Source organism: Phodopus roborovskii, unplaced genomic scaffold, assembly GCF_943737965.1.
Source record: "Phodopus roborovskii unplaced genomic scaffold, PHOROB, whole genome shotgun sequence".
Classification (NCBI taxonomy): domain Eukaryota; kingdom Metazoa; phylum Chordata; class Mammalia; order Rodentia; family Cricetidae; genus Phodopus; species Phodopus roborovskii.
The window spans coordinates 560417-583707 of NW_026126575.1; the positions used below are offsets into that span (position 1 = coordinate 560417).

The following is a 23291-nucleotide window of genomic DNA, read 5'->3' on the forward strand; positions in this document are numbered from 1 at the left end:
ATCATTGTGGGACCAAATATAACAAAACAATTCCTTTTCAGTTTTTAGGCAAGCAAAAGTTCTAGAACTATAGAGTAAAGACAACTTTACAAGAGTTTTAGTTTAAATCCCTTCTCCCTCTCCCTCGTCTCCCTCCCTCTCTGTCTCTCTCTGTGAATGCATATGTGGCACATGGATAAATCAGAAGAGGATGTAAGATTCCTTGGAACCGGAAGTGTAAGAGCTTGTGAGCCACTAGTCCTTGGTGCTGAGAAAGAAACTCGGGTCCTCGGCAAGCAGCTCTCCTGCACCAACTTTTGTGTTTTTATTGCTGTAGAGGAGAATTGTGGAGAAGAGACTAGAGACAGATAGCGGGTGGGTGGGTGGGAAGAGAGGCTGACCTAAAGAAACAGGTGAAGGCTGGTGGGTGAGAATATCTGTTGTCAGTGTTAAAGCACTACAGTGTGCCTGTACATTGTTAGGCCTTAAAAGATTTTGGTGCTTGAAAGTTTGTTTTCTGTTGTTTCTAATTTTTTGATGTTTGGAGTAGAAGGATATTAGGAATTGGAGAGTTAGAGATAACATACAAGTTGACTTAGAACAGTGTTTTTTCTTCTCAAAATGTTCCATGTGTTTGCATGGAGCTTGAAATTATAATCCCAGTACTCAGAAGGCTGAGACAGGAATCTTACTGCAAGTTTGAGGCCAGCTTGGACCACATAGTGAGTTCCAGACAAGTCTAGTTTTGAACACAAAATAGGACACATGTGTTAGTAGTTGTTTTAAAAGACTTGTGCTAAAGTTTTAGCAATGCTTATCTGTTGAGTAGTGGGATATTGAATACTTTTAATTTTTTATTCTTTAATTTATATTACTTGATGTTTTCTAAATTTATGCCTTGCTTTTCTTTTGGCAGTGCTGGGGTTAGAACTAGTGATGGGGTTGGCCTTGTGCATGCTAGGCAAGTGCTCACCACTACGCTACCTCTAGTCTGTGTGTTTTTATTATCAGAAAAGTATGAACTGTACATTAAAACCAAAGAAGTTCCATGAAAAAGAATGTCTGAAGGCAGATTGTTCTCTTTCCATAGACCCGTCAGGTTCTGGAGGAGCTGACAGAGTTGCCGGTGATGGTGGAGCTTGCTAGTGACTTCTTGGATAGAAACACTCCAGTCTTTCGAGATGATGTTTGCTTTTTCATTAGTCAATCAGGTATGTTTGTTTTAGACTCTAAGGGGAAAAAAGTCATTATAAGTCAATTTTCCTAATAATTCTGGCATGTCTTGTAAGAACTGATGCTTAAACTGGTATTTTGATGACCAGGTTAATACAGATTGGCTTCAGTCATACTAATACATTCTTTTTTTTTTTTTTTTTTAGTTTAATAACATTTTATTATTTTTTTTTTGCAATTTTTTTTATGCATATAGAGTATTTTTTATTTAATTTTATATAACAAAGTCCAATTAAATGAAAACAAACATTTATACACAATATTTGGGAATTTGGGCGTCGTTCTTTCCAAACTACTTCCTGCTGGTAAGGGGCGCTGTCTTGGGGGATTCGAAGAAGATTCAGATATCCTAGCTGTAGTCTGTAGGGCTGTTTTGTCCAGCTGTTTGGAATGTAGGATCAGCTTGTACTCTGTTTCAGGCGGTCTGGTGTGATCAAACCACATTAGTCTGGAAGGAATCCACATCTTTTCATTTTCTGTGGAAACAAAAATAGAAATACTTTTCCCCAGTAACTTGTTCTTCAACTTAAATTTTGGAGTCAAAGCGTTTTTTTTTTTTTTTTTTTTTTTTTTATTATTATTATTATTATTATTATTTTACATGTCGATCCCAGTTCCCTCTCCCTCCCTCCCTCCCTTCCCCCCAAGCCCTCCCTCCCTCCTTCCCTCCCTTTTGCCCTCTCTACCCTCTCCCATGCACTCTAAACACCCTCCCCTCCCAACCCCCCACCACAATACAATATGTAGGGGAATGCCATCCAGTTGGGGTCATGTAGATCTGACAGGTCCTGTGAAGTAGGGACTAGGGCTTCTCTCCTATCTCTAGAATAAGGCAGTTATCCCTCCATGGGGGATATGTTTGCAAAGTCCTTTTGTGCACCAGGGATACATCCTGGCTCCACTGTCTGAGGTCTCTTAGACTGCTCAGACCTTCTGGCTGAGACCCATATTCAGGGGGGTCTGAGTCAGACCCCTGTTGGCTTCCCAGCTATCAGTCTAGTGGCCCTTAGCTCCTCCTTGTTCAGGTAAGCTGTCTCTATGTACTTCTACCGCATGGTCTTGTCCTCTCCATCTGCTTCTGGGTTCTAGTTTGACTCAGTGTTTATGTATGGGTGTTTGCTCCTGTTTTCAACAGGCATTAGTTGAGGACTCCATGGAGAAGTTAGTTGTTGATCTCACTCTCCAGGAAGGGCATTTATGATAGCCTTTCCACGGAAGCTGAGATTGTTAGTTGGGAGCAGTCTTGTAGTTCCCTCGACCTTTCTTTGTGTTCAACTTTATCTTCAAACCAATATTGGCTCCCTCTTTTATGTTCTCTCTCTCTGTCTCTGTCTCTCTCTCTCTTTCCTATTTTCCATTCCTAACCAGGCTCAATCCTCCTGGTCGCACATGCCTTCCTCTCCTCCCTCTCATTTTCTCCTACTTCTCTCTCCATTAGCTGTCCTCCCCCACTATACCTGAGGTCTGGGGGACTTGTCCCTTCCCAGTTCTGTGAGGGACTTTATATGAATCTCTTAGAATACAACTTGTATCCTAGTTCCTCTGGTGATGTGAATTATAGGCTGGTGATCATTTGATCTAGGTCTAAAATCCATATATGAGTGAGTACATACTGTGTTCCTCTTTTTGTGACTGGGTTACCTCATTCAGGATGGTTTCTTCAAGTGCCATCCACTTGCCTGCGAATTTCAAGATACCATTATTTTTTTCTGCAGAGTAGTATTCCATTGTGTAGATGTGCCACATCTTCATTAACCATTCTTCAATTGAAGGGCATCTAGGTTGCTTCCAGGTTCTTGCTATTACAAATAGTGCTGCTATGAACATAGTTGAACAGATGTCTTTGTTGCATTGATGTGAATCCTTTGAGTATATGCCTAAGAGGGGGATTGCCGGGTCCTGTGGTAAACTAATTCCCATTTTCCTGAGGAACCGCCATACTGATCTCCAAAGTGGCTGTATGAGTTTGCACTCCCACCAGCAGTGGAGGAGTGTTCCACTTTCTCCACATCCTCTCCAACATAAGTCATCACTGGTGTTTCTAATTTTAGCCATTCTGGCAGGGGTAAGATGGTATCTCAAAGTTGTTTTGATTTGCATTTCCCTGATAGCTAAGGATGTGGAGCATTTTCTTAAGTGTCTTTCAGCCTTTTTGATTTCCTCCATTGAGAATTCTTTCTTCAGTTCTGTACCCCATTTTTTAATAGGGTTATTTGGTGTTTTGTTGACTAGTTTCTTGAGTTCTTTGTATATTTTGGAGATCAGCCCTTTGTCGGATATAGGATTAGTGAAAATCTTTTCCCAGTCAGTGGGCTGCCGTTTGGTCTTGTCAACTGTGTCCTTTGCCTTACAGAAGCTTCTAAGTTTGAAGAGGTCCCATTTATTAATTGTTTCTTTCAGTGTCTGTGCCCCTGGAGTTATGTTCAAGAAGCGGTCTCCTATACCAATTTGTTCAAGGGTACCTCCTACTTTCTCTTCTAAGAGGTTCAATGTGGCTGGATTGATGTTGAGGTCTTTGATCCATTTGGACTTGAGTTTTGTGCATGGCGACAGACATGGGTCTATCTGCAGTCTTCTACACACCCTCATCCAATTGTGCCAGCACCATTTGTTGAAGATGCTGTCTTTGCCCCATTGTATAATTTTAGCTGTTTTGTCGAAAATCAGGTGTTCATAGGCGCGTGGACTAATATCAGGATTTTCAATTCGATTCCATTGGTCTACCTGTCTATTTTTATGCCAATACCAGGCTGTTTTCAGAACTATAGCTCTGTAGTAGAGCTTAAAGTCAGGAATGGTGATGCCTCCTGATGTTCTTTTATTGTATAGGGTTGTTTTGGCTATCCTGGGTCTTTTGTTTTTCCATATAAAGTTGATTATTATCCTTTCAAGGTCGGTGAAGAATTGTGGTGGGATTTTAATGGGGATTGCATTGAATCTGTAGATTGCTTTTGGTAAGATTGCCATTTTTACTATGTTTATCCTACCTATCCAAGAGCATGGGAGGTCTTTCCATTTTCTGGTATCATCTTTAATTTCTTTCTTTAGAGTCACAAAGTTCTTATTATATAGATCTTTTACTTGTTTGGTAAGCGTTACACCAAGATACTTTATGTTGCTTGTGGCTATTGTAAAGGGTGATGTTTCTCTGATTTCTTTCTCTGCCTCTTTGTCGTCTGAAAAAAATAGGGCTACTGATTTTTTTGAGTTTATCTTGTATCCTGCTAGTTCGCTGAAGGTGTTTATCAGCTGTAGGAGTTCCCTGGTAGAGTTTATTGGGTCGCTTATGTAAACTATCATATCATCTGCAAATAGAGACAGTTTGACTTCTTCCTTTCCAATTTGGATGCCCTTGATCTCCTTTTGTTGTCTTATAGCATTAGCTAGAACTTCTAGTACGATATTGAAGAGATATGGAGAGAGAGGACAGCCTTGTCTTGTTCCTGATTTTAGAGGAATTGGCTTAAGTTTCTCTCCATTCAGTTTGATGTTGGCAGTTGGTTTGCTGTATATTGCTCTTATTATGTTTAGGTATGTTCCTGTTATCCCTGACCTCTCTAATACCTTTATCATGAAAGGGTGTTGAATTTTATCGAAGGCTTTTTCTGCATCTAGGGAGATAATCATATGGTTTTTCTTTTTCAATTTGTTTATATGGTGGATCACGTTGATAGATTTTCGTATGTTAAACCATCCCTGCAATCCAGGTATGAAGCCTACTTGATCATGGTGGATGATTTCTCTGATGTATTTTTGAATTCGATTTGCCATTATTTTATTGAGTATTTTTGCATCGATGTTCATCAGGGATATTGGTCTGTAGTTTTCTTTCTTAGTTGTGTCTTTGTGAGGTTTGGGTACCAAAGTTATTGTGGCCTCATAAAAAGAGATTGGCAATAAACCTTCTGTTTCTATCTTGTGGAACAGTTTGAGGAGTAGTGGTATTAGTTCTTCCTTGAATGTCTGGTAGAATTCTGCACTGAATCCATCTGGCCCTGGACTTTTTTTCGTTGGAAGGCTTTCGATGACTGCTTCTATTTCATTTCGGGTTATAGGTCTATTTACGTTGTTTGTCTGTTCTTGATTTAATTTTGGTAAGTGATAGTTATCCAGAAACTTGTCCATTTCCTTTGAATTTTCAATTTTTGTGGAATACAGATTTTCAAGTATGACCTGAAAATTGTCTGGATTTCCTCTGTGTCTGTTGTTATGTTCCCCATTTCGTTTCTGATTTTGTTAATTTGCATGTTCTGTCTCTGCTTTTTCGTTAATTTGGATAAAGGTTTATCAATCTTGTTGATTTTCTCAAAAAACCAACTCTTTGTTGCATTGATTTTTTTGTATTGTTTTCCTGGTTTCTATTTTGTTGATTTCAGCCCTCAAGTTGATTATTTCCTGGCGTCTGCTCCTGCGGGGTGAATTCGCTTCTCTCTGTTCTAAGGTTTTCAGTTGCGCTGTTAATTCATTTATGTGACTATCCTCTGTTTTCTTCATATGGGCACTTAGTGCAATGAACTTCCCTCGTAGCACTGCTTTCAAGGTGTCCCATAAGTTCGGGTATGTTGTATCCTCATTCTCGTTGAATATTAGAAAGTCTTTAATTTCTTTCTTTATTTCTTCTTTGACCCAGGAGTGGTGCAATTGCACATTGTTAAGTTTCCATGAGTTTGCAGGTTTTCTGCTATTTGTATTGTTGTTGAATTCCAATTTTAAAGCATGGTGGTCCGATAAGATACAGGGGACTATTTCTATTCTCTTGTATCTGTTGAGGTTTGTTATGTCTCCTAGTATGTGGTCGATTTTAGAGAAGGTTCCATGTGGAGCAGAGAAGAAGGTATATTCTTTTGTCTTTGGATGGAATGTTCTATAGATGTCTGTTAGCCCCAGTTGAGACATAACTTCTGTTAATTCTTTTGTTTCTTTGTTGAGTTTCTGATTTGTGGTCCTGTCTAGTGTTGAGAGTGGTGTATTGAAGTCTCCCACTATAAGTGTGTGAGGTTTTATATGAGCTTTGAGTTTTAGTAGTGTTTCTTTTACGAATGTGGGTGGCTTTGTATTAGGGGCATAGATGTTCAGAATTGAGACTTTGTGTTGATGGATTTCTCCTGAGATGAATATGAAATGACCGTCTTCATCTCTTTTGACTAGTTTTGGTTTGAAGTCTAGCTTGTTAGATATTAGGATAGCTACGCCTGCTTGCTTCTTATTTCCATTTGATTGGAAAATCTTTTCCCAACCCTTTACCCTGAGGTAATGTCTATCTTTGGAGCTAAGATGTGTTTCTTGTATGCAGCAGAAGGATGGATTCTGTCTTCGTATCCATTCTGTTAATCTGTGTCTTTTTATAGGTGAGTTAAGACCATTAATGTTGAGGGTGAGTAAGGACCATTGATTGTTGATGGTTGTTTGATTTAGGTTTGTTGTTGGCAGTGGTATTGTGAATATATTTGTTCTGCTTCACCCTAGGTTTCTGGTGTAGTTGGATTATCTGTTGCCTACATTTTTGTGGGCGTAGTTACCTTCCTTGGGTTGGAATTTTCCTTCCAATACTTTCTGTAGGGCTGGATTTGTAGATACATATTGGGAAAATCTGGTTTTGTCATTGAATATCTTGTTCTCTCCATCTATATTGACTGAGAGTTTTGCTGGATATAGTAGCCTAGGCTGGCATCCGTGTTCTCTTAATACTTTTAGAACATCTATCCAGGACCTTCTGGCCTTGAGGGTTTCCATGGAGAAGTCAGGTGTAATTTTGATAGGTCTGCCTTTATATGTTACCTGTCCTTTTTCCTTCGCTGCTCTTAATATTCTTTCTTTATTCTGTATGCTAGGTGTTTTGATTATTATATGTCGAGGGGTCTTTTTTCTTTGGTCCAGCCTATTTGGCGTTCGGTATGCTTCTTGTACTTTCATGGGCATGTCCTTCTTCAGATTTGGAAAGTTTTCCTCGATGATTTTGTTGAATATGTTTTCAGCACCTTTGAGCTGGGCTTCCTCACCTTCCTCTATGCCTATTATTCTTAGGTTTGGCCTTTTCATGGTGTCCCACATTTCCTGGATATTGTGTGTTAAGGATTTGTTGGATTTATGGTTTTCTTTGGTCGATGAATCTATTTCTTCTAGTTTATCTTCTGCGCCTGAGATTCTCTCTTCCATCTCTTGAATTCTATTGGTTATGCTTGTGTCCGTGGTTTCCGATTTTTTGCCCAGCTTTTCAATTTCCAGCTTTCCTTCCATTTGTGTTGCCTTTATTTTCTCAATTTCGGTTTTCAAATCTTGAACCGTTTCCTTCACCTGGTTAATTGTTTTTTCTTGGCTTTCTGTACTTTCCTTAAGGAATTTGTTCATTTCTTCCACTTTTTTGTTTGTTTTTTCCTCTATTTCTTTAAGGGATTTTCTCATATCTTCTTTGAGGGCCTCTATCATTTTTATGATGGTGATTTTTAAGTCGTACCCTTCTGCTTCCTCTGCTTTGTTGTTGTGTTCCATTCTAGTTGGTGTAGATTCCCTAGATTCTGGTGGTGTCATGTTTGTCTTTCTGTTGTTAGGTGTTCTCTTGTATTGCCTTCTTCCCATAGTTTCTTCCTGTAGGTGTTGGTGGTGTCTCTTCCCTCTCTCTATGGTCCTTCCCAGATGGGCTTATGTGGATCAAAGATTCAATGTCTGTATCTCTGTGTGGTCCAAGCTCTCTAGGAGGCTTCTCTCTGGCCAATAGCCGGCAGAAGAGGACGAGGGCTGGACTGGAACTTGAGAAGGTTTTGCAGGGTAGTGGGATCTCACTGGAAACTGGCGCTCTCCAGCTGAGACCTCGTTCTTTGGCAGGGGCCCGGATTTGGGGGTCAAGGATCTTGCCTGCAGGAACTCCAAGTGGACCCGCAGAGATAGGCAGATCTCTGGGAGGGGCCTGGGACTCCAGCAGAGGACTGGAGGCGGGGTCAGGGACCAAGCTGGTGGAAATTACAGGTGGTCCCACGTGGATAGTCAGGTCTCCTTTGTTCGGAGTTGCTCCAAGAGGTCTCCGAAGTAGGGTGGACTGTTGGCTCCACCCTCTGTCCCAGTGCTCAACCAGAGCGGCAGGACCGTAGGTGGGGTAGGGCACAGGGTGGGGGGGGGTAGGCTGGAGGTTGGGATGGGTGGGGGTGTATCAGAGCTCCAAGGGTGCTCTCAAAGGGGACCGGAGACAGGAGCAGCAGGATCAGGGGCCAATCCAGGGAGTTCAGGCGGGGGAGGGGGGAAAAGAGGTTGAAGGGGACAGGCAGCCCCGATTGGGCCCAGACTCACCTCTGGCCAATAGCCGGCAGAAGAGGACGAGGGCTGGGCTGGAACTTGAGAAGGTTTTGCAGGGTAGTCACTAATACATTCTTTATGTTTTGTAAAAAGTAACATCATTTTTACATATGCCTTAAAGAGCCTTATTGTAAATGTATGGTTGTTGTTTGAGACAGGTGTGTGGCCTTGACTGGCCTGTCACTGGGTAGACCAGGCTGGCCTCCAACTCAGTGATCTGCCTGTCTCTTTGATCCAACTGCTGGAATTAAATGAGTGTGCCACCCTGCCTGGCTATATCTTGTAAGTTTAATAAGAGCATGCCTCATGCTTTATTTAAAACAAATGATAACATTGGAAGTGTGGCCAGTCAGTCTTTGATGTTAAGAAACAACCTACCCTGAGACTGCTCTGTGTGTTACTCTTGTCAATTTTACACAGGCGAAACAGCTGACACCCTCATGGGTCTTCGTTACTGTAAGGAAAGAGGAGCCTTAACTGTGGGGATCACAAATACAGTTGGCAGTTCTATATCAAGGGAGACAGATTGTGGGGTTCACATTAATGCCGGTCCTGAGATTGGTGTGGCCAGTACAAAGGTAAGGTCTTGGTTTCTTCCATAGAAGTTACTTAACCATATTTGTTGGTGAGGGGTGCTGGTCTGTGGGCCAACTGATGTGCTCTTTTCCCTACTGTAGTCTTACAGCTGACAGAGGACAAGTGTTTAAAAGGTCTGCTTGGAAAAGATTTCTGCTAGCTTTTCCTGTTCACCATGCACAATCTACTCTCACCCTGTTACTAGTGTAGTTGGGTTAGAAAAGCAGTAAATTAGAAATGGACAGTTTAATCCTAATAATTATTGATATTTTTATTTTTTTATTTATGTATTCCTGGTTTTCTTAAGTATGTTAGAATATGACATTAATTTTGAAAAAACCTTAATGAGGAATATGCTTTGTAAAATTGACAATTAAAACAAAAAGCTGATTGGGGGCTGAGTAGATGTTCATTGTTTAAGAATGCTTGCTGTATAATATTGAGACCTGAGTTCTAATCCCCACCACCCATGTAAAAAAACCTGATCATGTGTCTGCCTGTGATCTATTGCTGTGGTTATAGAATAGGTGTGTGGAGACAGCAGGATCCTGGAGCTTGTTAGCCACCCACCTAGCCTGTGTACAAGTTTCCAACCCTGCCTGAGAAAATGGTTGGTTTAGACAACTGTTACTTACTTTCATATAATATCAGACCATAGATAATTTGATGTTTTCTTTAGGAGTTGATGGTGTTTTTGTTATTGCAGGTGTTTAAAATTTTACCACACTGCTGACTTAGGTTGATTTTTTTTTTTTTAATTGTACCCAAGTAATTTTGTTTTGGACTGAACAAAAAGAGTGCCAAGTTGAAAAGTTCAGTCAACAGTTTCTGGGTAAATTTTTTTTCAGACCTTAGTAGACTGTAAATGTGAGGTATAGCTTATTTTTATCATAATGAGTTTCTTGGTATGCACAGATGAAATGAAAAATATGGTGGCTGGGATACACACTCAGTGGTAGAATATATTTTAGTGGTAGTCTGGAGGGGCTAGACTGAGTGCTTGTTGCCATATCAATTTGGATTTGGAACAGCTTCATATATTAGGGGATCAAGATCCTGTTAGTGATTTTGTTTATTGAAAGGCAGACCCATAGTGACAAGGGGGAGTTGAGACCTGGAATTTAGAACACAGGTTCCATAAATACTTCAGTGTGTGTGTGTGTGTGTGTGTGTGTGTGTGTGTGTGTGTGTGTGTGTGTGTGTATAGGGGTGGGGGAAAGTGAACAAAATGGGGACAGGTGGCTGTGGTGGCGGGGGGGGGGGGGGGGGGTGTCCAGCATAAGTGGCAGGTTCTTAAGTAGTAGTTGGGCCGAGAAGATGTGTCCTCAGCATGACAGGAACATAATCACTAAGAAAGTAACTGGGTATAAAACCCTAACAAACTTCCTTAATAAAGACCTTGTGCACAGCATAATATGCCTAACAATTCAGCAATTAAAATAAATAAAAGCCTCAGAGACCTAAAACATGAAAGCTTTCTTTGAAATAATATTGTGTCATCCATGTATAGTGGCACCCATCTTTAATCCTGGTACTGGGGAGGCAGGCAGATTTCTGGATTTAAGGCTAACCTTAAGTTTCAGACATCCAATGCCACAGAGAAACCCTGTCTCAAAAACAAAACAACAACAACAATAACAAAAACAAAACAAAAAACCCCCACAAAAGTAAGAGGGGGAAAAAAATAGATAAAGAACAATAAAACTGTCAAAAGATTGAATATTAAGTAATTAAATAGCTAACACACATGGAAAGAAATTTTAATTTCTTTGGACTGAAGCTATGAATGATAGGGGCTGTTGTGGCATGCATGTAGTCCAAGCAGATAGGAATTGGGGATTGCTTGAGCCCTCAGGTTTGAGATCAGTTTGGCAACATAGGGAGATTTTGTCTTCAAAGGGGGGGTGGAGGGTGGGGGGCAGCAAGGTGGTTCAATAGGAGACTCTTCCATACCATGAGAGGAAAGAACTGACTGATACAAATTGTCCTCTGACTTTCACATGCCTGTCAAGAGAAGCATGTGTGACACCAACTGCAAATAAATAAATGTTTTAAAAAGTCAAGGTGGGCCTTTCCAGCCGTGGCGACCTCCCTACGAGAACATGCCTCTGGCAAAGGATCTCCTTCATCCCTCTCTAGAAGAGGAAAAGAGGAAACACAAGAAAAAGCACCTGGTGCAGAGCCCCAATTCCTACTTTATGGATGTGAAATGCCCAGGATGCACAAACGGTAGTCTTGTGTGTTGGCTGCTCCACTGTCCTCTGTCAGCCCACAGGCGGAAAAGCGCGGCTGACAGAAGGATGCTCCTTCAGGAGGAAGCAGCACTGAACAGCACCTGATTCAAGCTGAGTGGGAACCGTCCCAGTAAACACATTTTGGATAAAAAAAAAAAAAAAAAAAGTCAAGGTGGTAGTCATTTGTCTAAAAGCTGGTTCTGACTTTTTGACAAAGGGTAATAGAACAGGAATATCTTTCATTCACATGCGGCTGATGAGAAAGCAGCTTGCTGTGCCAGTAAACTGGAGGCCTCACATTGTATTTATAGTAGAAGAAATGTCTTTCAGTGCACTTGCTGCCAGTGCTGTTTGGTGTGTTCTGGATGTATGTCAGGAATTGTACTGGGTGCTTTCCATGCCTGAGCCAACTCTCTTGGGTTCTTGAACCTTGAACACATAGGGCATCAGAAGCCATAGGGAAGAAAATGGGTCAAGGTTCTTACACACCACTAAACAAAGGAAAGTGCTAAGATGTTAAGTGTAGAAGAAGTCATAAAATTCTGCCACTTAATGCTTATTTTTTAATTAAATACTTTTTTGAAACAGGATTTCTTGTATCTCAGGCTAACCTAGAGGTTTTTCTGTAGCTAAGGATGAGGGTCTTGGGTTTCTAATCCTCCTGGTCCTGCCTTCCAAGTTTTGGTATTATGTGTGCAAACACACCCAGCTTCATAATTTACTTTCTTTTACTGAAAATATTTTTTTTATATAAAGAAAGAAAAACTAGGGCCAGCAAAGTAGCTAAGTGAATAAAGGTGCTTGCTGCCAAACCTGACAACCTAAGTATGGACCCCATAGTGGAAGAAGAGAACTGACTCGTAGAGGTTGTCCTCTGACCTCCATATGCTCTGTGCATGCATGCCCCACATAGCATACAAATAAGTAAATGTAAATTATAAATATGTCATCATAGGTTTGCAGATGCTTAGTTTTTATTTGCTTACATATATTTAGATTTGTATGTAGTTTCCAGTTGTTTTTTGTTTGTTAAAGAGTAAGAATGAGGACCTGTCTAGACAGTGTTTGACCTTCAAGCATGAAGATCTGAGTTAAGATCCAGCATCTATGTAAGCAGCTGTGTCCAGTGGTGTGTGTTTATCATCTCAGTGCTGGGGAAATAAAGATGGGTAGATCCCTAGGGCTTGATGTTCCTTCCAGTGTAGCATTATCAGTGAGCCCTAGGTCCCAGTGAGAGACTATCTCAAAAAAAAAAAAAAAAAAAAAAAAAAAAAGTGGGCAGCTCCTGAGGAATACCCAAGGTTGACCTCCAGCTTCCACATGCACACATAGGTGGTGCCCTCTTCCTATAACTCAAGTACCAGGAGCCTGTGCTTTCTCCTCACTGTGGTTAGGCACATTCAGATATCTGTGCCTTCCTTCAGTCTCTTTCTTTCCCTTCCTTCTGAGGGCTGTGTGAGGCTCATAAGCACTCATGTTTTGTGAGAGTTAGGTGCTCTGTGATTAAGAATAGAGATAGATAGACACTGAGCCAGGTCAGCATCAACAGTATTGCTTTTAAAAGATGAACAGTGTATACTGTGAAGGATTGTGATTAATTTTCATGTTTTTTCCAGGTTCTTAAAATGCACCTGGAGTTAATTTTTGCTTTCTCTGGTGTTTTAGGCTTATACCAGCCAGTTTGTGTCCCTTGTGATGTTTGCTCTCATGATGTGTGATGACAGGATCTCCATGCAAGAGAGGCGCAAAGAGATCATGCTTGGACTCAAGCGGCTGCCAGGTATGAGGATGCTCATTTTTAGAGATATTTTAAAATATAACATTTCTTATGTTTTTTGGTTGTGAGCCTAGCCTTTAATGGCTGAGCCATCTCTCCAGCCCAAAATATAGCATTTCTTAACATAGAAGATAATAGGTTTCTTTCTTTCCTTATTTTTTTTTTTTTTATTTTTGTTTTTTGTTTGAGACAATGTCTCACATAACTGAAATTGGCCTCAACTATTTAGCTAAGGATGACCTTGAACTTCTTTTTTTTTTTGGAGGGGGGGCAGGGTTTCACTATGTAGCTCTGGCTGTCCTGGAAGTCACAGAGACCCCCCTGCCTCTGCCTCCCGAGTACTGGGATCAAAGGTGTGTGCCACTATGCCCGATGGGACCTTGAACTTCTAATCCTCTTGCTTTTACCCTCTGAGTGCTGAAACTACAGATGTGTCGTAATGCCTGGTTTATGCAGTGCTGGGGATTGGGCTCACAGCTTTGTACATGTTAGGCAAGCATTCTAACACCAGAGCCACATCCCCGGCTCTGGAGCGCTTTATAGGTTATAAATATTAATCTGTTGGATCAGAGTTGGCAAAGACTCCATTTCATAGACTGTTTCTTCACCCAGTTAATTGTTGTTTTTCTGTGCAGAAGTTTCTTAATTAGCTATAGTTACACTGAGTAAACCTAATCAGCTGCCATAGTGCACTGTGCAAAGCTGAGGAAACTTAAATTTCATGCAGGTCTATTTATTCTTGTGATCTCTTCTTGTATTAGTGTGAGTCCTTTTGAGGAAGTCCTTGTCTTTGCCTGTGCCAATATCTTGAGGTGTTTTCACAATACATTATTTTTTCCTAGTAATTTCAGGGTTTGGATTTGCTTCAGGGTGAAAAATAATGAATCTAACTTTATATGGGATATCCATGTTTGGATATTGAAGAGGTAATTTTTCTTGAGAGGCTATTTTTCTCAACATTTTTGTTAGAAATGGTGGCTGCAGCCATGTGGTCTGTCCCTGGGTCCTCTATTCTGTTGTCCACCACATGGTAACAGTCGCTGTCACTATAGTGTAGTCTGAAGTTGGGTGTTGTGAAGCCTCCTGTATTACTCTTTCTGCTTAGGATGGCTTTGAATAGTTAGAGTCTTTTGTGCTTTTTATGATCTGCTAGAGCAGCGGTTCTCAACTTTCTTAATGCCAGAACCCTTTAATACAGTTCCTCATGTTGTGGTGACCTCAACCATAATATTCTTTTTGTGTCTACTTCATAACTGTAATTTTTGCTGCTGTTATGAATTATAATATGAATCTCTGTGTTTTCCAATAGTCTTAGGCAAAAACCCATGTGAAAGAATCCTTTGACCCCTAAGAGGTCATGTCCCACAGGTTGAGAATCACTGTGCTAGAACTTCAGAGTTCCTGAACTCCATAGCAGTTGACCAGCAGAGAGCTGGCTCAGGCCCATCCATTCCAGAATTATTTCTGGGTACCTAGAATAGTGCTACCTTCCCCCACGCTTCATTGCCTGGGCTGAGCCTCCTCCTTCCTGTACTGTTTTGGCTTGTCAGAGTCTATCCTCTCCCTCCAGCTGTCTTCCACCAGTGTGTGGCACCTTGACTTGTGACTGTGCTCTAGTCTTAGGCCTAGAGTAGTCCAGTTTTTAAATTTAATTATTTTATGTGCATATATTTTTCCTGCATGTGTATCTGTGTACCACATGCATGCAGGTTCCTGTAGAGGCCAGAAGAGGACATGGGAGCCCCTGGAACTGGAGTTATAGGTAGTTGTGAGCCTCTGGGGTGCTGGGAATTGAACTTGGGACCTTTGAAAGAGCTATCTTAGCCAATAAGGTATATATCCAGCTCTGATTTGCTCTGTTTTAAGAAGTAGGTTTCTTTGTATGATGGTGTCTAGCCATAGAGAGTGATGGAATGGAACCCTATTGCTGGAGGATTCAATGTCTGCAGACTAGTACTTGACTTGAGGCTTTGAGGGCTGTAGTGTGTCCTGTAGGTAGGACTTCTCATCTCTTCTTCAGGGCTGTTTAGCTTACCTTTTGGATGAAACTTCTGTTTCCCTTCTCCCAATAAGAGAGCCATGGGTCTAAAGTTGTGCTCCATTTGGTTACTTTTTGCTTTGTGGCTTTTCTGATCCTTTGGGTTTTGAAGATCTCTCTGTTTGGAATAGTGGGTTTTTATTCTTGTTGTTTTTATATTTGGTTTTGTTGTTGGTTTTTGAGAGTGGGTCTCTTGTATCCCAGGTGGACTATAACTTTATATGTAGGGAAGGATGGCCTTGAATTCTTCATTCTCCTGACTCAACCTCCTGAGTGTTTAGATTACAGGTATTATCACTATGCCCAGTTTTATGCATATTATGGGGATACTAGGCAAGCAGTCTACCAATTGAACTACATCGCTGGCTCCTTCGTTATTTTTTTACTTTTCACCCTGTGTCATAGGAGGCAGCTTCTGGCACAGCCTCCTAAAACTAAAACTCTGTATTTTATTTTCTATATGTTTGATGTGGAAGGGAGTGAACAATAGATGAAGTTCTCATCTTGAAGATGTGGTTTGTAGTTAAGTGCATAGTTAAGATCTTTCTGCTTTTACCTACTTGTGTTAAGAGAATTTCATGCGGATAACACAGAAGAGTGGAAATAGGTCACTTTGTTGTTTGTTTCCAGTATAGCACTGTTATTTTATCTGTTCAGTGTATTGCTCCTTTTTCATAGTCTTTATCTTAACAGACTTGATTAAGGAAGTGCTGAGCATGGATGATGAAATTCAGAAGCTGGCAACAGAACTTTACCACCAGAAGTCAGTCCTGATAATGGGACGAGGCTATCACTATGCTACATGTCTTGAAGGAGCCTTGGTGCGTTTTCTCACTTACAAGTTGGTTTTACTCTAATGATTTAGGGAGAGGGAACATACACTTTTATTTACTCTGCAGTGCTAGGGATTTAACCCATAGAGAGCCAGGCAATCAACATATCACTGAGCCTTGCCATTCATTTAGAGTGTGTGTCTGTGTGTGCTCATGGGAAGTGGCGTGATACAATACATGTGTGTAAATCGAAACAGTTTAGGCTGAAGTCAGTTTTCTCCTTCCAACCATTTGAATCCTTGACATTGAACTTGGATTGTCAGGCTTGGTGGCAAGCATCCTTATCTCGCTGACTCCTCACATACTTGTAGAATAAATTAATTGAAATAGGTGGAAAGCTTAAAATGCCTCCTAACGTGCCACAGAACTTAATTCAAAAGTGAAGGCCAAGAAGAGTGTTTACATGGTAACTTGGGGTTAGCTATCTTAAGTTGGGTGTACATGCTATTGAAATATGAACAACAGACTTAAGATTCATCAGATAAAAAGTTCAAGTGAAATACATGGCTGTTCTTGATAGCCGGAATCCTTAAGAATACTCTTGTAGCGCTTTAAGACTGTGCTTGTTGGTGTCTTGGAAATAATGATTGGTTAATTTGTTCACTATAGAAACAGATCAGTTTAATACTTCTCAGTAGACCTAACCATCTTTGTGCAATACTTCCTTAAAAGTGGAATTTTGAAGAATGAGCTTAAGACTTACCTGGTTCTTTCATACTAGAAAATCAAGGAGATTACTTACATGCACTCTGAAGGCATCCTGGCTGGTGAGCTAAAGCATGGCCCTCTGGCCTTGGTGGATAAGTTGATGCCTGTCATCATGATCATCATGCGAGACCACACTTATGCCAAATGCCAGAATGCTCTACAGCAAGTGGTTGCACGGCAGGTAGGTCAGGTGTTATGGGATAAGCTAGAGATATGAGTGGGGGGTTACCAAAACAAAGGTGAATTTATACTACAGTGATAGATCAGGACCTGGTTGATAACTACAAAACGTACTTGCTTTTCAGCTCCTTTGCTTTGCCATTTATGTTGAGGGAGCCAGATGCTCAGATTTTGATGGTAACTGACCTGAATAATTTCTTTCATAATCAGCTCTCATAATATAAGAACTAAACCCAAACTAGGCCCTAGTCTTCAGATTCTTTCTTCTATCAGTTAACACAGTGCTCTTTCTTTTTACCTTAACATTATTATTTCCTTCAAAAGAAACCCCAGTGTTTAGCATTTATATAAAACATTTCTTCCCCATCAGCTGGTTTATATTTTAATTCCAGAAGATATTTCTCCCTAAACACAGTGAATTGGAAATAAACTTGAACTTCAAAGGAAGGTGAACCTGTATTCAAGTACTAAGCTTGGTGTTTCTTGTGTAAATTTTTTGAAAAAAAAATCTACTGAGTTCCACAACACCTGTTTCTGCCTTTGTCTGAGCAGTCAGATCATGTCTATGTATCATGCAGTGTGGAACACATGTCCACTTGTTGTCCAACATGAACTTCCTGGTGATTATGTCTACATGTGTTTTCCTTTCCAGGGGCGCCCTGTCGTGATCTGTGATAAGGAGGATACTGAGACTATTAAGAACACAAAAAGGACAATCAAGGTGCCCCACTCAGTGGATTGCTTGCAGGGCATTCTCAGTGTGATCCCCTTACAGCTGCTGGCTTTCCATCTGGCTGTGCTGAGAGGCTACGATGTGAGTGACCCCCTCTGTAGAACTCTAGGGTGGCTTTTGACTAGGGTATACCCGACTTTTTTTTTTTTAAACATTTATTTATTCATCTTGTTTGTGTGTATGGGTGGAGGTCAGGGGACAACTTGTAGGTATTGGTTCTCTCCTTCCACCATATGGATCCTAAGGATTGAACTTAGGTTTGGTAGCAAGCACCTTTGCTTTCTGTGTCTTACCAACTCCTCCCAACTTTTTAACAGTAGCATTTGGAAATCTATCCCATCTACCTTACACCTGTATCTTCTCACAGCCCAGTTTGTAGTTTACATTGGTTTTTTCTTACCCTAGGAGTTGAAGAAATCTTGGTGTTTATTCCAAGCCCTAGACTGATTGGGAACTGGGGTCATTTTCTTACTAGGCAGTGATTGACATTTTTGGGTAGAACAAGCCTATGTTGTTTGGATCTCCCCCCCTGCAGGACATGTAGCATTCTTAGTTTTCTTGTTATTATGGGAACCAAAATACCCTGTTGCATTTCTAGGATTCCTTGTGAAGTCCACCTCCACAGAGGGACTGGGGTAGCTCTCTCTTGTATATGTTAGCACCTTCCTCTATTGTTTTTTCAGTTATTTTCCAAGATATATTTATGTGATTATATTTTCTAATATAATTCTCTTTTTTGCAGGTTGATTTCCCACGGAATCTTGCCAAGTCTGTAACTGTAGAGTAAAGGGCATCTGAAACTTAAGACAGTTGAGAAACATAAGATACCTTTTGTATGTAAATTTTTGATTTAAACTGTTTAGTAAATTCTTATTTATATATCAGTTATAATTATCCCACTCAATTAATGATTTTTGTGCAATTGCCTCATTTTCAATAATACATGGGGGAGTTTGATTCATAGAATTTAAATCTAAACTTAAATTAGAGAGATTTTAGCTGTAGTGTTGTTTAAAGAACTGGATAATAAATTCATGGTCCTCCACTTCAACCAAGGATGATTATTGAGCTTTTGAGATGATTGTTGTTTTATCATGCCTTGATTCAGTCAGACTCATGAAAGACCAGTGCAGTTAATTGGAATACTCAAAGTCAAAAGCCAGTGCCTGGACACTTGCTGAAGGCTTTGCTACATTATTTATAAGTGGAAGATGCTGTGGCTTATTTTGAAGCTTGTCTCTGTTTTGTTTTTAAATCAAACTATACATCTAAAAAAAAACCTGGTAAGGTTTGTATCTAAGTTCAGTTAAATTAGTTTAAACATGGCTGTCATCTCTAGGTAGAGGGAACATAGAGGGCAGTGTGTTGCAGTGCATTTGTGTCCTCCACGCTTGAATAGAAGACCATGCAGAGTTTTGTAGCACTGCAATTTCTACTACTTTAGATAACGACAGTGTGACTGAACATTTGAAAATAGGACATGGGCATCCTACTCCTTAGTTCTTCATCTCCTAAGAGTAGTTCACATTTCCTTGAAACTGTAGAGCTTAATTAGGGAAACAAACAAACAAACTGTTGAATGACATACTTTGTCTCCTTTGAAATCATAGCACAGAGTTGCTATCAAGCATCTCGAATTGGCTTGTTCTTGAGCGTTGTCCCAGGAGTTTCCTGCAGGTTCATTCCTCCTTTCTTCCCTGTCTAGTTGAAGAAAGCATCCCCTCAGTGTGAGTTTGGAGGTTCTTTTTGATTATTTGTGAGATTTGGACACTTTTCACTGGTCATTTGATTTTCAGTGGATGTGGTAGATGAGGCTTAGAACATCACATACTTCCTACTGTGGAATTACATGAAATTTAGGGTTGCTTTCTAGAATTTTACTTTGTATTGTCTTGACTCCTGTTTAGGAATGATTATAATATAAATAAGTGGTATTGACATGTGTTCACACTGATAGTATCAGAAATGGAGTCAACAAATGGGATAAATAGAACATTAGTTTCATACCCCAAAAATGTGTGGAATAATTTCTTCATAGAGATATTTGGGTCAGATTGTGTGGGCTCTAGGAAGGCGTGTTGTGTTGAGGTTAGGTCCATTTCTTTCAAAAGCTTTCACTTTTACACTGTGGAAGTACAATAGTGTACTTGGTGGCTCACTCTTTTTATTTGAACTTGATGCTAAGCATTTCATGCTATGATAGAAGTATAGGCTTCTTGTGGAGATTGGTTGAAGTCAGAGTTTATGTGACTTCACTCACATTGATGGAGACTGGAAATCTGATTTTTAAATATTTTAATTATTTCCAAGATTTCATGTTTGTTTAGCATGTGTGTGATATCATTTCTTATGTTTGATGTAATAGCATGGCTGTGTGTGTGTGTGTGTGTTGGGTTTTGTTTTTGTTTTTCCACATGTGTTGCTGTGGAGTACGGGGTGGTGTTGGTACGCTGAGACATTGTGAAATGATCACCACAGTATTCTTAGGTCATCAGTTACTAATCCAGAGTTCTCTTGGAGCTGTTTTAAATTACACAGTTCAGTTTTACTAATCATCCTGTATGTAATGGAACATCAGAACTTTCTTCTGCTGTCTGGCTCTGACTTTGAACCCATTCACCAGTTTCCCTTCCATACACACTCCAAGCCAGGACAAATCCTAAAGACTAAATAGTCAAAGACGCAAATGAAGACCAGAGTATTATTTCCTAAACAAATATTATCCCTATCCCATTTTGCTTTCTACCCTGGTTAATACATTGTGCTTAAATTCTTTTACTAAATTAATCCTTAGCACCCTAATGTTTTAGAGAGGCAAGCCACTGAGTGGATGAGTAGGCCCAGTTAAAATTGGTATAATACAGGACACAGAAATCTAGTTTTTCAAAACAAAAATACCTCTGCAAAGGGGAGGCTTTCTATGAAAAGTTCTTTCTTGTAGTGTGTTCAAAGTTTAAGTTCACACATATATCATTCCTTGGGAGCTTTTGCTAGGCAGGGAGGACTGTGGGGTAGGCACCTGACTCATGGCCCAGTTAATGGTTACTTTGAAGTCAGCTGTAAAAAAAGAAAAAATTATCTATGCCATAGGAGTAAAAAGGCTATAGAAAATGTACTATTCACTTAGTTTGTGATATGTCAGCAGCTGTGTATAAACACCTGCTATGAGCAGGTTGCTGTGTTAGGCAGCAGAACTACATCTTTGGAGTAGTTCTGATTATCCCCGGTGGACCTGTTTCTTGTGAGAGAGTGGAAAGATGGAGTTGGACTGAGGTGTTGTTAAATGCTGTGAATGGATTTATTTACTTAAACAGTGGTCCACATTTATGTTCCAGTCTATTCACAATAGATACATGGATCTATGGTACTATAAAGAAAAGCAGTTAATAATATACCAAGATGTTAAGTTGTCGAATGCTCCTTGGAGGGGTGTCACAGGGTACTATGCGGAGGTCATTAGTTCAGAAAGCTAACATGAGTTTTTCTGTGTAGCAGGTTGTTTCTGACATGATATGGTCATATGGTCATCTCCATTTGCATCCAGGGCTTTTAACTTAAGTAGTTCTGAAGGTGAGAGAAAAGGAGCCTGTTTTTGGTCCCTTGTAATATTCTTCTGAAAGTCATTTTTGTCATTCTTTAGAGAAGGAAACTAGCTGAACTTTAACAAATACTTTCAGTTTTGGGGATTAGTCTTTTATCTTTTTTTTTTTACAATTAGGATATTCTATAGCAATAAAAGAAACCAAGGTTACCTGTTTATTATATAACTGGTATGATTTTTCTAAAAAATTTAAAAGCACAATGTCATTGGGAAATGTTTATTAAAAAAGAATTCATAATTCACATTGAATTTAGGAAGGCCAAAGAAATGGAAGGGAATGGTAAAGACATTTTGGTTCATGACATCCACGTTTGGTAAGTTGTGTCTCCAAGAATACAACAGTGTTTTAAACTTGGTGATGGATTTCTCATGACTTTGTTTACTCTCAAGTTTTAAAGTTTTAACATATAAGTTGGTCTTTCTCACTGTATTTAAAGATTGTTAATAAGTATTTCAATATCTTTATAGCTTGATGGATTTAAACATCCTCAGATCTGGGATAGTGACATAATAAAACTGACAACATTGGCTTCAAATACTAATGTCCATAATTAAGGAAGACTGTTAAGTTCTGCTGTGTCAACTGTTAAGTCCAATCTAGCCTGAGAGTGTTGTATTAGAAAAGATACCACAATACAAGGCTGATGAGGACATCTTAGGAAATTCTCACATTAGCTTGTTTTTTGTACTAGTTTCCAGAGTGGGTATGGAAATGGTCTTGTTAAGTGTTCTCTGGTTGAATGTGTTTTTCCATTGATCAAGTTTTGATATTTGTTTAAATTATACTTCTGTGGGACTGGGGGCTTAGGAATAATCATTGCTCTGTTTTGATTTTGTATTCTTTTAAATGAATGTTTAGTTTTCTGAGCCAGATGGTTATTTCATCCTCATGTCCTGTTAAATCCAGTGACTATACCGGAACTGTGAATAAATTACCCAAAACCTTGCTGTGTGTACTCCTTTTTAGTAGGGCTTGGGACGGTATCCCGGGCCTCACATTTCTAGGCCACAATCCATAGTATTTCATTTTGAAGGATTTACTAGTGTTTGAAATGCACATGCATGTAGCATTTTTAAATTGGTGCAGTCTTAATTATAGCCAGCATTTTACTTTCATTGTTAGTAAATATTGCTCATTTCATTTCTATTGCTGTAAAACATAAATGATTGTGCAGGTATCCAGAACCATGTATCTATACTCCATCTTCCCAGTTGTTTTATGAAAAATTATTAGATAAAACTCTAATATCACAGCCCATACATATACTTTCACATAGTATTTTATATTTTTTAAAAAATAATTTGTTAGCAGGTTTTTGGCAACAGTGATCAGAAATTTTAAACTGTATTGATAGCCACAAGAGCAGGAAGAGTGAAGGAAGTGTTGCTGTCATACCTGGCCTGGATGTACCCCATCATAGATGTCTGTTATAGAGCTGGAAACAGCAGGTCCATGCTGATGTGTCCCCAGGCTGACTGCCAAAGTAAATGGTGTAGGGAAAATGAGCCAGCCAAGGAAACACATTCTGAGCAGAGCCAAAGAAACACACTTGCCCCTGCAACCAGAGCCAAAGAAATGCACCCTGACCCTCAAACCAGTGCCAGAGAAACACACTTTGTCCCTGGAATCAGAGCCAGTGAAAGAAATACACCCTGGCCCTAAAATTAGAGCCAAAAGCCTAAAAAGGACCAGTGAAAGCAATACACTTTGGCCTTGAAAGCGGAGCCAAGTCTGCCCCTGCCCCTGCCCCTGCCCCTGAGCAGAAAACCAGCCAATCCCTGAGCACTAGATTTAGCCAATCTGAGCTCAGGAGTTGAAATCTGACCAATTCCCACCCTGGAAATCTGGAAAAACTCTGCCCCCAAGAAGCCCTATATAAACCCATAAGCTGATTCAGCTTGTGGCTGTCTTCTTCTACCCTGGCAGAAGCAACCTTAACCCAACGCCACTCTCCTGGACTCTTCCCTACCAATAAGTATCTTGAATGAGGTTTGGGTGAGATCTTCCTTAGCTGGAACAGAGTAGAGGAGTGAAGAGCGGAGTGGAGCGCAGCAGGGCAACCTTCCCCGAGTGAAGCAGTTGTTACAGTCAGGGGACCTGAACCTAACTGT

At 40.1% G+C, this 23291-nt stretch overlaps 1 protein-coding gene across 3 annotated transcripts in view; it reads left to right on the top strand.

Annotated features, from left to right (window-relative positions):
* Gfpt1 (glutamine--fructose-6-phosphate transaminase 1) overlaps nucleotides 1-22125 on the top strand; it is a 57358-nt gene extending 35233 nt beyond the window's left edge. For all 3 annotated transcript variants that reach the window (XM_051203438.1, XM_051203439.1, XM_051203440.1), the window contains 7 exons: nucleotides 1070-1190; nucleotides 8920-9077; nucleotides 12975-13089; nucleotides 15818-15945; nucleotides 16679-16846; nucleotides 17498-17659; nucleotides 18321-22125. In XM_051203438.1, the coding sequence (XP_051059395.1) occupies nucleotides 1070-1190; nucleotides 8920-9077; nucleotides 12975-13089; nucleotides 15818-15945; nucleotides 16679-16846; nucleotides 17498-17659; nucleotides 18321-18365 (897 nt within the window). In that variant the 3' untranslated portion in view covers nucleotides 18366-22125. The remainder of the gene's footprint in view (nucleotides 1-1069; nucleotides 1191-8919; nucleotides 9078-12974; nucleotides 13090-15817; nucleotides 15946-16678; nucleotides 16847-17497; nucleotides 17660-18320) is intronic.
* Nucleotides 22126-23291: the final 1166 nt, after the last annotated feature.